The sequence below is a fragment of the Pocillopora damicornis genome, chromosome 8 (genome assembly GCF_964200805.1).
Source record: "Pocillopora damicornis chromosome 8, jaPocDami1.2, whole genome shotgun sequence".
Taxonomy (NCBI): Eukaryota; Metazoa; Cnidaria; class Anthozoa; order Scleractinia; family Pocilloporidae; genus Pocillopora; species Pocillopora damicornis.
In genome coordinates, this window is record NC_142677.1 from 10,354,138 (window position 1) to 10,367,980 (window position 13,843).

Genomic DNA, 13,843 nt, shown 5'->3' on the forward strand with positions numbered 1-13,843 from the left:
CTAATCGGGAATACGTTATGAAAGGTAACACATATATTTTGAAAAGGATACAAACTGTAAAGTTATAATTTGAAGCGCTGTTTAATTCCTTAACACTTGAGATTATTATGAATTAAAAACAGGTATTTCACTCTGCGAGCGGGTCAGAGCAGAGCTAAACAGCTTACTTGCCGCCAGCTACTGAAATTCACCATTTTAGAGCTCTTTTAATGAATTTCTTAACCTAGTGGAGACACAATCAACACTCAACGCCGTTCATTTTGTAGCGAACAAGGACACAAACAACTAACTTTCTTTTTAAAAAGATAATATAAATACAGTTTCCTCGACAAAATTTGTGATTCTGCCTCAGTTTTTCAGGTAAGGTTGACACTGCCTCTTCGTAATCAGCCCGAGTTTAAATGAAGAAAGCAGCCCTGAAGCTCTAATTCCATATTTGAGCAAAAATTGCACCCTAGCTTCTGCCTGTTCGGTTTATAAACCCTAGCTTCTTGGTAAATAATATGGAGGAATCTATAAGCTTCTGGATCATAAGCTTCTGGATAGATATCCTGGGTTATCTGCACGACTACAGTTTGCTGATGATGCACCTGGGTTTATTGCATAGGGGATGACTCCACGCGAGATCTTAGCAGATCACGAAAAATGCTTAGAAGAAACCAACCTATTACTGAAATTGTTAAATATATGACGCCGTCCTTAATGGGTACAGTTATGATATCGGCTCTGTAAGCAGCGAATATTCGTGAAACTATCTCAATAGCAGCGATTTCTAGATATGTCAGTGCACAATTGGATCTTATAAAATATGGCTGTTCTTGTAAGGCAAGTGTCAAGTTTTCCTTTTAGAATCTAGAGTCATCTAATCAATTATATTGGTTTTCTGTGTTTCTCATTACCTTAAGGCCGAAGACCAAGTCACTTTTGACCATAGCCAGTATTTTTTTAGGATTTCTCGAGCGAATGTCAACGAGTGCAGGGTTAAGCTGGCTTTGATGTGCACTGGAGAAGAAATGAAAGACAAACGGTATAAACAAAGAAACTTCACTCGGCTGATGTTACACTATTTATAAAAAGTGTAACTCTGAAAAAGTTACTCCCCTATCATCCTTTCATTTCTTAATTCTTCTCGTAGTTATCACTATCGCTGCCATTTTTATTCTTACTTTCTTTATTATCTGTTAAGTGCAATATCAGACCCAACAATCGTAACTGACAATATAAGAGACTATTTAGGAAATCTATTATGTAACAACTTTTTGAAAAAGTTTCTAGTTTTTGTTTTGTTTGTTTTTTTTTTTCAATTAACACTCACTAACGCACTCTCTTAATGTTTCCTTAATTTTCTCTTCTAATTTTCCCGGACTTAGATACAAAAGCGCTGCGTAAATTGCCTATGAAGCCTTTAGAGGAATGGGAAGGAAAAGATCTGTCACGAATATGTTTGAACGGACGAGCAATCATGTTTAAACCATGTTTAGATTTAGAGCTAAAATTTTATCGAACCCAGGCATGGCACACAACTCGAAACCATCCGAAATTTGAGGGAGTCACGATCAATACAAATCCCCATTGAAAGCGTTTCATTCCGTTTAAAATGGAAGACAACACTGGTAACCTAATGTACCAAAAATGAGCCGGTTTCCAAATTAGAGTTAATATGCTACAGTAAGCGCCATAGTAAGCACAAACAGAACTTTTCGAAAAATTAGAGAACGAGTAAGACGATCAAATTGAAAGTTTAAAAATTATCTTCTTCGCTGTTAGAGTTAATGCAGACTTAAAAGAGTATCTTATGGATCAAACAGCATTTATTAGAAGTCAACGAAAAATTATTTATAGCAAACCGTTAATTTTCAGTGTTTTTTTTTTAATTATCATAAGCAGCTATGTTTTTCCTTTGTTCGATACTGGTAGATTCTGATAGCAATGTTATATTTTGCAGCGTGGAAATCTACTGAAAACTACACCGTTCTTGCGGTAAAATTGTGGGGAAATAAATATCATGTGAATATAGCTGAACTTGACAAAATAACTGACTGCGTAGGCAGCTAAAAGATAATCGATACACGGAATTATAAAATTTTACCCTTAATTGGGTGTATATTTCCCATTATTCTTATTGAACATTTTCCTGTTCACATCTACCTCATAAATCAGTGAGAATCATCAAACACCGCGTTAATACTCATTTTGCCGAAACATGTATTGCAAGGTCGGTAACATAGAGTGATTATAACCTGGCTCATTTTTATTAGTTCTTCAATATGTGTCATGGTACTTAAGAACACAGAAATTGTTACCAAAATTTAGGATATGAAATTCATGATAAACTATATCTGACGAAGTAACGATGAATACGTTTAAAGAGAACTTAAGCCATCAAAGAAACTCGAACAAGAAGACAGTTCAAATCTTACTGTGAACATACTTTCAGAAAATATTCACCTTCAACAAAATATTCCATTTGTAAGAACCACAGCCATTACAGTGCACGCAACGAATTTGACAGCAAATGCCATGAAATATTATTTGGTCAAAATATATTGTAAAGGATAAAATCTTACCTTCTGACTGCAGCAATGGTAAACCCCAGATAGGAGTTAAAAGTGTCACAAGGCAAAAACAAATAACCAATTTCGAAGTCATCTGTAGATGTTTGATACCCGTCGTTTCGCTTCTATTCGGAAAATGGTGTCATTTGATAAACATAATAACATTTATAATACACTGGATGCAAGCAATGACTGATTAAAGCACCGTTTGAGATTTTTGTGGCTTTCGATATCTGTTTATTGGTAAAGTAAGAAATGCATCGGAATCTTCGACTTGACTGATGTAAGCACTCTCTCAGAGATTGTTGAATATTAGCAACAATCAAGATATTAGCTGTTGGGGTCTAGAAAAATAAACAATATCAAACAGAAGAACTAAGTTCATTTTTTTTTTTTGCCTTATCTTAAAGAGCAAAAGAGCAAATTTTGGGTTCTTTTCCAATAACAAAAAACCAAATTAAAATAATTTGGCACGACTAACATAAAGTGCTAAATGTTCAAAATTGACTTCTATCATGTATTTCAATTTTATTGATATTTAAGATCTTTGTAATTTTCTCAGCTGCTCATGTGATGAATCAATCAATATTAAAATAAAAAGAACTTGATGCTAATATTACACAGTTATCCCAGGAGAAACTAACAATTCTTCTTTAATTTTGAAATTAACTGTGGCAACCATACGAAATTTAAGTTGGCCCCACTCCATTTTTGGAAATATTTTCTTTTACTTTTCACGCTATGTAAAGGAAAAAACACCTTGACTTTCCCTGGTTAACATTGACGTATATTCATCCCTGTGGAGGACTTTCCTGTCGAAGCCGTCTTTAAGAACTTGAGGAAAAACTGTGGCAAAAAATGCAATGTCCACTATCTATTTTAGGAGCTAAATTACTAAGAGGTAAGTGTCAACACCATTGATTCCCTTTGTCTGTTTCAGGATCGCTCTCTCTAATCTATCCATACCAACAATACTCACTTTAAACACTTGTTCACGTGCTCGAGCACGTGCCTTGACAATCGACAGCTGGGCAATTAGTGGAGTCATTCGTGAAGTGTGGCTCTTCTCATTCCTTGCGACAAATGACAGTAAAAGTTGCGTTAAGGAAATTGTTGGTGGTAAAATAAGGGGCCAGAATAACAAATATTACGAAAAAATGGATGGAACGTCATAAAGCATTATCTACCAACACTTTCCCAACAGAAGAATCATCAACTAATGAAAGTAGGTGATAATTTAAAAACTAATCCTTTTACTTTGTATAAATATGATGCTATATTCCAAGAAAATAGACCAGTAAGTAATGAAACTTTGCTAAATGCAGTATAATTGATGCAAGTTGTAGATCACATTTTTTCATTTTTAAGACACAAGCGTGCGGTTTATTCACCAAAGGGTACTTGATTTACACCTACACTACGTACATTTCAAGTGGATTTATCACGCTATAAATCCTGGGAAAAGTGCTTTATGACTTTTAAGGTATGGCAAAACAATTGTTGGCGACTGTTAGGGACGAAATTTAGAACAAGTTGAATAACTGAGAGTAACTCAGATGAGGCTTCGCTCGATCAAGGTAGATGAAGAGAATTGAAGAAAAAAGACAAGTACAAAATAAGAGCACAAGTTTAATGATTAGTTCCTGAAATCTGATGTACTTTTGACCATGAAGTCATAAAAATACCTTTTCACCGAGAGCGAGGGTGTAATACAGCGTTTGGAAGTTTTTCTTTTTAAATTTCAAACTAGAGTTGCGTTAAAACACGTAACTTAAACGATTGCTAAATACACTTTTGATCTGAAAATATGTAGTATAATACGAAGATCAACCTGAACCTCTCCCCCATCCCCTCTCTTCCAACACAACCAATGAGCGTATGATCTTCTTTGGTGCCCGCAGGGTGGAAAAGTTGAACCTTGCCTGGCTCGGGTGGGGAGTTTGAACCGGAAGTGTCAAGTCTCTCCAGCGGAATAGTACTGTTACATTAAATATGGAGGTGTTTTTAGGCAAATAGTTCGCTTTCGCGAGCAAATGGCTCAAAAGAAAACGTCTGCAAGGTCTAGGTTTCATAGCCTGTTCAAGGAGTAGAAATTCCAGGTTGCTGATTCTGCCGTTAACATAAAAATTGGGTTGAACAGAATTTTTGCCTGGAAGGGGGGGAGAATTTGAACAAGACAATATTCGAACGCTCAAATGCCGGTAGGGATGTTAAAACTTCGAATTGATTGAGGCATTATTTTCCTAAGGAGTCCCAGAGGTGTAGGGCCTTCTACTAAGTAGCTTTTCTAAAATTACAAACGATTTCTTTTAATGAAAATCGAAATCTTTAGTGAGTGCTAAGGATATTGCAGATGTTTTAAATCCTGCTTTAAAAAACTGTGCTGTGAACGGAAGCTTACTGTCTCTAAGCTTAAATGGCAATTTCGGGTGAATTCTTTTCCTGCCCTGCGTAGAGTTTTCTTATGAAATAAAAAATGTTCTGGCTTTTCTATGGCTATTGCAGTATATTTAAAAGTGAGGCTTAGTAAAATTATTGCTATTGTCATTTATGTGGAGGGAAATGTTTAAAGCAACCCTTGCAAACTGGACAAATCGAGATTTATTTATCGCCATTCGGTGGGAGTAAATCGTCGCACTTTTTTTCGGAGTCTTGGGGAAATTGTAAAGCTCATTCATAAGAAGGAACAGGTCAAAGTAGTGCTTCGGACATGATTATCGAATTTTCTAGAACTATCAATCTTGCGATTGAAAGACATCTTCAAATATGCAAACACTTATCAGATCTTGTGACGAGTGAGCGTTAGTTACAGGACTTATTGAGGAGAAAGCCCGATAATTCTATACATCAGTGCCGAAATTTTTCTGTAGGCCTTTGTATCACGAAATTTCATGTTACCGTTGAACCTGAACAAAAATACCCTTTACCCTAACGATCAAAGACCGGCTTGACTGGCTGCTAAGTTGCGTGACTAACAGATATTACCACCAAAAAAAAAGAATGGGACTAAGGTCTAAAAAAGACGTCGTTAAGTCGCTGAAAACTTTTCATAACAACTTTAATAATAATTATATTTACATCTCTATACAAAAAAAGCAAATCCCCTGGGTGATTTTTGTCGCTTAGCAAAATTTTGTCCATAAGATTTTATTCGCATACAAGTCGCACAAAGTTATAAACAGTTTTCTTGTACAGGTTTCGGTACACCTTCGGCGAATTCTAGCGCAAGAATTTCTGTCTTAGCTACAAGCAAATCGCAAACTTCTCCTTGCATTGCTCTTGGACACAAGATAAATATCGTGCAATTTCAGTCACTTTCATAATAAAACTACAAAGGATGCTACTAAAACTAGGGCTTTATAGACAAATAATCCACTATACCAAGAAACGCCGGAAGATCTGGACCCTTCTAATTCGGTTACGTTTAACAACTTAAAGATCGTATTAGTGTCATTGATATGAACGTCACTATTGTTTCTCAAGATGTTTTTGACGAGTTCTTTGATACTTTTGACATTTTTGGCTCGGTAAATGATACCATTACCATAATTTCTGAAATCCACAACATTCGCGCCTCCCTTTCTTTGGACGACATTGCCTTCTCCAGTCTCGCTTACATTGACTTCTTCGTTGTCAACCCCATCACCACTGTCATCACCATCCTCTGCTCCACTGTCCTCGCCATCATCCACTCCACTTTCTCCGGCACCATCTCCACTATCTTCAACATCATCTTCTCCGCTATCTTCAAAATCGTCATCTCCACTCTCTTCGCCACTGTCATCTCCACTGTCTTTAAAATCGTCATCACCACTTTCTTCAGCGTCGTCATCTCCACTGTCCTCTCCCTCGTCATCTTCGCTGTCTTCCACGTAGTCATCTCCGCTTTCTTTTCCATTATCATCGCCACTGTCTTCTCCAACATCATCTCCACTTTCCTCAACGTCGTCATCTCCACTTTCTTCACCATTGTCATCTCCACTTTCTTCTCCGTCGTCATCAGCACTGTCCTCACCATTGTCATCACCACTCTCCTCATCGCCATCATCTTCACTGCCCTCAGAGTCGTCATCTCCACTGTCCTCACCACCGTCATCTTCACCGTCTTCGCCATCGTCATCTCCACTTTCTTCACCATCGTCATCTCCACTATCTTCTCCATCATCATCACCACTTTCCTCAGCGTCGTCATCTCCACTATCCTCACCATCGTCATCACTACTCTCATCTCCACTGTCTTCGCCATCCTCATCTCCACTGTCTTCGCCATCCTCATCTCCACTGTCTTCGCCATCCTCATCTCCAAACTCTTCATCATCGTCATCTCCGCTGTCTTCATCATCATCATCGTCTCCGCTTTCTCCTCCATCGTCATCTCCACTGTCTTCGTCACTGTCGTCACCACTGTCCAAACCATCGTCATCACCACTCTCCTCTTCTTCGTCATCACCACTGTATTCACCATCTTCATCACCGCTCTCCTCTCCTTCGTCGTCACCACTATCTTCACCATCATCATCACCACTTTCTTCTTCTTCGTCGTCACTACTATCTTCATCATCATCATCACCACTTTCTTCTTCTTCGTCGTCACCACTGTCCTCACCGCCGTCATCGCTGTCACCGCTACTTTCATCTTCATCATCTCCACTCTCTCCTTCTTCGTCATCTGCACTGTCCCCTCCGTCATCATCTGCACTTTCTTCACCTCCGCTATCTCCACTGTCTTCTTCGTCATCTTCATTTTCCTCACCATCGTCATCTCCGCTGTCTTCTTCGCCCTCCTCACTTCCGTCTGCGTCATCATCTGCGCTTTCATCACCACTTTCATCTTCACTGTCCTTACCATCGTCATCTTTGCTGTTTTCATCTTCATCTTCCACGCTGTCTTCATCTTCATCTTCCACGCTGTCTTCATCATCATCTGCTGCACTATCTCCATCATCATCTTCACTTTCCTCATCACCGTCATCACCACCTTCGTCTTTCACATTGTCATCTCCGCCTTCCTCGCCATCTTCATCGTTACTTTCAATGCCACCGTCCTCAGTTCCATTTTCACTGTCCACTCCATCGTCGTCGACGGTCTCTTCTTTGTTGCTGTTCTCACTATCCACTTCATTTTCTTCTTCACTTTCTTCCCCTGTATCTTCACTACCAGGCTCTAGGAAAAGATAATTTGATTGGGTAACTGAGTATTTTTGGACAATTTTTTCTAAAAATCTCGAAGGCCGACGTATCATTCTTAATTTCATCAGGAATTCGCTTAGGGTTAGGGGAATTTTTGCGTCTTTAGCAAATCTGATAATGAGACATGTTAAAAGACAGTGTTGAAAACAGAATTTAAGAATCAAGATCACAACGAAGTCTTAAAAAAGAATAGAACTTCAGAAAAGGGTTAGAAAAGCTTCATTTTAAAACAGCATTTTTCAAACGACTCAAAGGTTTCAACAGTAAAAGGAACGTAGAGATCGCGATACTTCGTTTTTTCGGCTTGCATATATATGTAGATACGTGGCATATTAAAAAAATTAATCAGCTCGATGGGTTATCGAATTCGTTAAGATGTAGTGTTACGTTGCGTGCGCTTCGAGCTTCACTTTCACTATAAGAGAAAGAAAATAATCCATGTTGTACTTTTTAATTTTTAAATGTAGGAAAGTAGAATAATAAGGTGAATACTTTTTTGTAGAAATATGAGATCTAAAGGGGTGGCACACCTTCGTCGGAGAGCATAGAACCCTAACAGACACTTACAAATTAGCTGTAATCGATCAAAAATTCTATAATTTTTTTTTTTGTTTTGTTTCTTGAAAGAAAAAAATTCAAAACAGACATATGTAGAATTTCAAAATGTTTCCTACACGATATATGTTTTGGTAAACGAATAACTGTCATTTGCCAAATGCTTAAGCCATATAATGACCAACGTCATAATAATTGCGCCTAGATTTAACGTCTAAAACCCGTGCTCAGGCTGAGGATATTGGATGCATTCTTGTTAAGTGTTTATGTGCTACCGTCCAGAGTTCAACTAACAAGCCGCTAGTACGGGATATGGTACACCTGGGATTAGAAAGTTATCTGATTAAATATTATCATTCACACCACCTTAGCAGTACCGCGGTAAAGGATTCCTTTATTATTTCAAGCTTTCCTTTTCATTTAAGCTCCCGTGGAAATGAGTCAAAGCAATTATTTTGATGAGATGAAAATGATGAAATATTTATGACGGGAACTTCAGGCTTTTTCAATCTCTAAAGAAGTAACGTGATCGATATTGACGGCCATAAGAAATAATCAAGTTCGCGAAATAAAATCAAAGTCATCTCTGAGACTAATATTAGTCATACGAATAAATTCGCTCTATTTCAGTCACGAAAACAATCTCAAATAGACGTTATTCACGAAACATGAATTTCGTTGCATATTTGTTTTCTTTCTAAGAAGCACCTTCGCAACTCTCTACAAGGCTCCGGGATAAACATGATTTCGTGACAGAAAAAAAATTAGCAGAAACAAAGGGATTTTTACCTTCTTCATCGATACCGTCAGAGGGGGCTCTATTTAACTCCTCGTTGAGTGCATTAACCGCGAGTTCTACCGTTTGCACCTCCACAACATCAAAACCGTGTCCATTCTCTATACCATCTGGAAAAATATAGAGAAAAATTTTTCATGATATATGCTGGTTTAGTTAAACTTTGGCCATAAACGGTGTAATAAACTTATGGACCTCTCTGGACTCTTGTTCAATCCAGTTGTTTAAATTGAAAAACACTTTGTTTAAATCATAAGAAGATTATTTTTGCACTTTAACACTACTGGGCTAAAATCGAAAGAGAAAAATTTGCACCAAATGCATCTTTTTTGAGAAAGCAATATCAAGAACGTATAAATTGTTGGTCAAAGGAGGAGAAAGCAATTAAAGTAATAGTCTGTGCTTAATTCAAAGTTGACTGAGTAAACAGTTTGCTAATGCTACACTTTTGCAAATTACTATTGTCACCACTAAAACACATACTGTTAGTTGACAGTTTGATGGGGTTTAAGGAAAAAAAATGTTGATGATCATAATATAAGCATATGGACTCCTAACAAGCCGTCTTCTTCTTGAATCATGTGGAAAACAATTATTAAAGCGAGCTAGGAAATTGTATTAACCAAAACTATAATTGAAAACCTCACCTTCTGGAGCTGGTAACGGATGGCAACGATGCGACTGGAGGAAAGTCAAGAAAAAGAGAAGAAATAATACTTTAGATGTCATTTTCATCTTCGTCGGGTAGATCCTGCTTCTGTATAACCTTCGCTGACACTGGCGCTTTTTTCTTTAGAGTACATTTATATATTTATAGTCCCACGTGCAGATGTCAGTATTGCTACCACTACTTCAATATTCGGACTCTGAAATTAGAATTACTCGAATTCTCTTTTTCCTAAATAAACAACAAAAATAAGTGTATTGAATTCCAATGGGATAAAATTAAACATGTTTTATTTGACTGTGTTTAAGTTAAAATCATCAATTTGTACTTTTCTTTTCTCGGGCCGAAAGTAATTTCCCATCTGTATTGGTTTATTTCAAGATGTGATCTTTGCTAATGAGATATCAAATTTCCTTTTTCGCTTTGCCACGATTAATGATTAGTTTCCAAAAGAAAGTCGATTATTGTACATTAAAGTTGAATTAATTGTAGAATCCCTGATGGATTTCGCTTTTGAATTAAATTTTTTTAGGTTTGAAGGTTTTTGTACAAACCAAGGTACGTGATATGACTGAACAAAGAAATGACTTGCTGACACAGAACCTTTATAGGCGGATGTTCCAAGGGTAGAGAATATAGTTAATGAGCAAGCATGCTTTGTTTCTAGAGGAACACAGCACTTCAGAGTTAGCAATTTTCAGTATCAATGGTTTCAGGAGATGATTAACTTTGTAGTTGATTTAACGCACCGGTAACATTAGACCAAACATATAGAGAACGAAACTCGTCGATATTTCATTTTCATGTTAATCTTTTGACCGCACAAGACGGCGCAAACTAGCTTGTGGACTTCCTGCGTTCAACAATGCCTATCAGCGAGATTACCCATTGATCGTTCTGTCTGTCGTTCTTTCTAGGCTGCATTATTTCGAAAGATGGTTCACTGAATGAAAAATGAGAAATTTCTAACGTAACGAGCGAGCCTTTAGAGACCTCGCCCACACTTGCTTCGCGTTTATTCGGAAATGCTACAAAAATAAAGGCTGCCCATTGTAACCTTTGTTATTAATCCTTACTTATTTTCAGCTTGTTGTTGTATATCATAAACTTAAAGCCAGATTCCTCTGAAAGGAACTGTAGGCGTGTGAACTTTACATTATCTATAGCTGAAGGAAATTATCAGTTCGAAAGAAAAGTTCATTATAATCTTACAGCCTTTTTTACTTTAAACTTCAAAACCACATAATAAATGAAAATCATTTCTTTCTTTCCAAAATTCTGGAATCTTATCAGTGTATGGACAATCTTAGACGGGCCAAAGGCGCCAATGGGACGCAATCAGATACCATGCATCGATGTTGCCTTCGAGAAATGAAGCGGCTTGCCTTGTTTTTGTTTTTTTTTTAATAAATATATATATATTTTTTTTTCTAAAGGAAAAAATGATCATAGCCGTTGTTTTCTATATTAGTACTCTTTTTTCTGAGAATAGGTCGCCGGTTAGTGCTCTGAAATGGTTAGGTATTGTGAGTCCTTCCAATAAAGACAAACAAAGTAAGGATGAATTTTACAATTGAGAGTGATTTGATATTATTAATTTTTTCCCCATTTGGAATATCTGACAACTTTAATTTGCATCCGCTGAAACGATATTATATTTCTTAAACAACCACAAAAGCTGCCTATATTAATTTAATCCTTATAGTTTAGCAAAACTGCGGAACTGGACCCAAAATAATTTGTCGGATCATCACTATAGGTAACGCGATATAAAGAAGTGAAGTTTTAAGTCAATAAATAGGAACAGTGCTTTCTTCATGGCTGACGAACTCCTTAAAACTCTTGCATAACAATCCTTTGTCATATCTGAAACTTCAGATTTTTTAATTTTTGTCAATAGAGTAAATTTTCTTATTAGCCTGTATCCCAGTCGTTCTGATACCATTAAAGTTTGGATTCGAATTACAAGAAAAAAAACGGCTTTCGTTTTACAGCTTGTATTGTAATCAATTGGTTGCTTTTCTTGTTGCTGTTGCTTTTGTTTTTTTGTTGTTGTTGCTTTGCAATCGTTGCTGACGCGATTTTTGTTCTCAGAACTTTCGTGAACTCTAGAACTTGGAAATTAAAATTGGAAAACTTCCTCAGATAAAAATACAAGTTGAGAAACCTTTGAAGTACCTCTTAGATATAGGGGACTGAGAACTGACCAGATAGTTAATTGCTCGCACAGACATTATTAGGGCTAATTATGAGTCGTGACCGATTAATCAATATGGTATGTAATTAATAGACACACGTAACACCTAGTTTGAACTCAATTAACTTATGAAAGAAAATTTTGCCATCTTCTTGAATTGCTAAGTCCGTACACTCCAAACGGAAGACGTTCCTTGATTCGTTTTACCGCGTCTTGTGAAAAAGTACTTAAAAGCAAGTAATGCTTTTTAACATACAATTTTTTAATTATAAGATAAAGACAGATATGACCTGTAAATGGGTGAGATCATGTTATCTATTGGTGCATTTATACCATTGTAGATTCCGTGCAAATCTTTGAATAATAGTGCTGCATGGACTCGCTGTAGAGAAAGAGGCTCAAGGTTTTTATCAATGATCGATTAAACTAGTTGATCAAGTGCATCAGCAATAAGCAGGATTCCACTTGGTCTTTAAGAGGCGTCGTCTTTTTTCCTTTATTAATTTTTAGAAAGTTTACAGGGTCCTCGACATGAGCCCTTGAACAAAATTAATGACCTGATGACTGGAAACGCAAAAGCACCACAAATAAAAAACCTGGGGTTCGGAAAATTTTCTTGATTATTGATCAGTTTGTCTTTGTTCAGACCTCTTGTGAGAGAACCTCTGCATTCAGAGAAATTAATCCACCAGTAATCGGAGCAGCTCAAGGAAAGCAGCCTTTCTAACCCGGATAATTCTCCTCACAATATAATTTGGATATTTTTCATCGCGTTTTTTATCGACTCGAGCTATCGAGAGCAAAGTTGTCTTAAAAATATTCACTCTTCCGGATAATTGCTTTGATCATTCACGCTTGTATTATCATCGTTTATCTAATAAAACCTAAATGCCCCGTAAATTCGTTTGGCGGAATCCTTTTCTATCGCTACCCCACCTAAGTCTGCCGAATGTATTTTTTTTTCTTCACATGATATTAAATTGCCATTGAGGTCCATAGTGCTGAATAAAGCGGTGTTTGTTATGCAGGTTGGTAAACAACGCTGGCTCTTATCGTTCACTGATCTCTGCAAACTAATACACCTAAGTTAACCAAGTTAATTCTGGAATAGTTGCAATAGGTTGTGAAGAATTAATTTATTTGCATTTATGCTGTCGAAATTTGTATTGTATTGTTGGCAAGTTGTATTACAACGCTGATCCGTCCGACTTTTATTCGACTAATACAGTTTTGAGTATTGATAGGCCGAATTTCAAAGCCCGTTAAGTACCACAATTTATTATAAAGTTTTGCGCCTGAACTCCGGTAAATGGCTTTGCCGGAAATCTACTTTCCCCCTCCCCCCCCCCCCCGAATCCTCCCATACGGAATCTTTTCTTTCATCATGAGTTGATCTCTTCAAGCAAAAATGCGAGGTTTTTATTGAAATAGAGCGTGTGTTGTATGTTAAATAAAGTTGTTCTATATGTACAACTGAGTGTATACGGGTTGACGACATACGTTTGAATATGAAATTTATGAAGAAGAAAGGAAAAGGAATCTTGCGAGTTTTGCGGCTCTTGACTAAAAGCAACAACGAGTTTAGAACTGAAGAAGCAACATGAATCTTCTGTGCTGATCAAAGTAGGGAGGGATCCTAACAAAAAAGTATGTTTTCTAATCTAAGATCAGCAATAGTTTAAGGTTCTCGTATGTATTAAAACAACAAATCCAATTTGGTTAATAAAACATCTCCTTCCCACAACTCCCCATTATCCGTCTTGACATTTTGCGCTTGCGATGCACAAAAAAGACATAATTTTTAAAGGCTGCTGTCAATTCAAGGAAACGAAAAGGAATGAATCATTTCACCGGGTGGTTCGTGGCTGTTCTCTTACTTGCCT

General features: G+C 37.0%; 1 protein-coding gene across 1 annotated transcript in view; it reads right to left on the reverse strand.

The window, feature by feature from the left end:
* Positions 1-9,903, reverse strand: part of LOC113672185 (uncharacterized) — a 13,627-nt gene extending 3,724 nt beyond the window's left edge. Inside the window, exons 1-3 of the mRNA XM_089180852.1 lie at positions 9,744-9,903; positions 9,090-9,206; positions 5,875-7,719 (exon numbers count right to left, since the gene is read on the reverse strand). Coding sequence (XP_089036978.1) covers positions 5,875-7,719; positions 9,090-9,206; positions 9,744-9,831 — 2,050 coding nt within the window. The 5' untranslated portion in view covers positions 9,832-9,903. The remainder of the gene's footprint in view (positions 1-5,874; positions 7,720-9,089; positions 9,207-9,743) is intronic.
* Between the last annotated feature and the right edge of the window lie 3,940 nt (positions 9,904-13,843).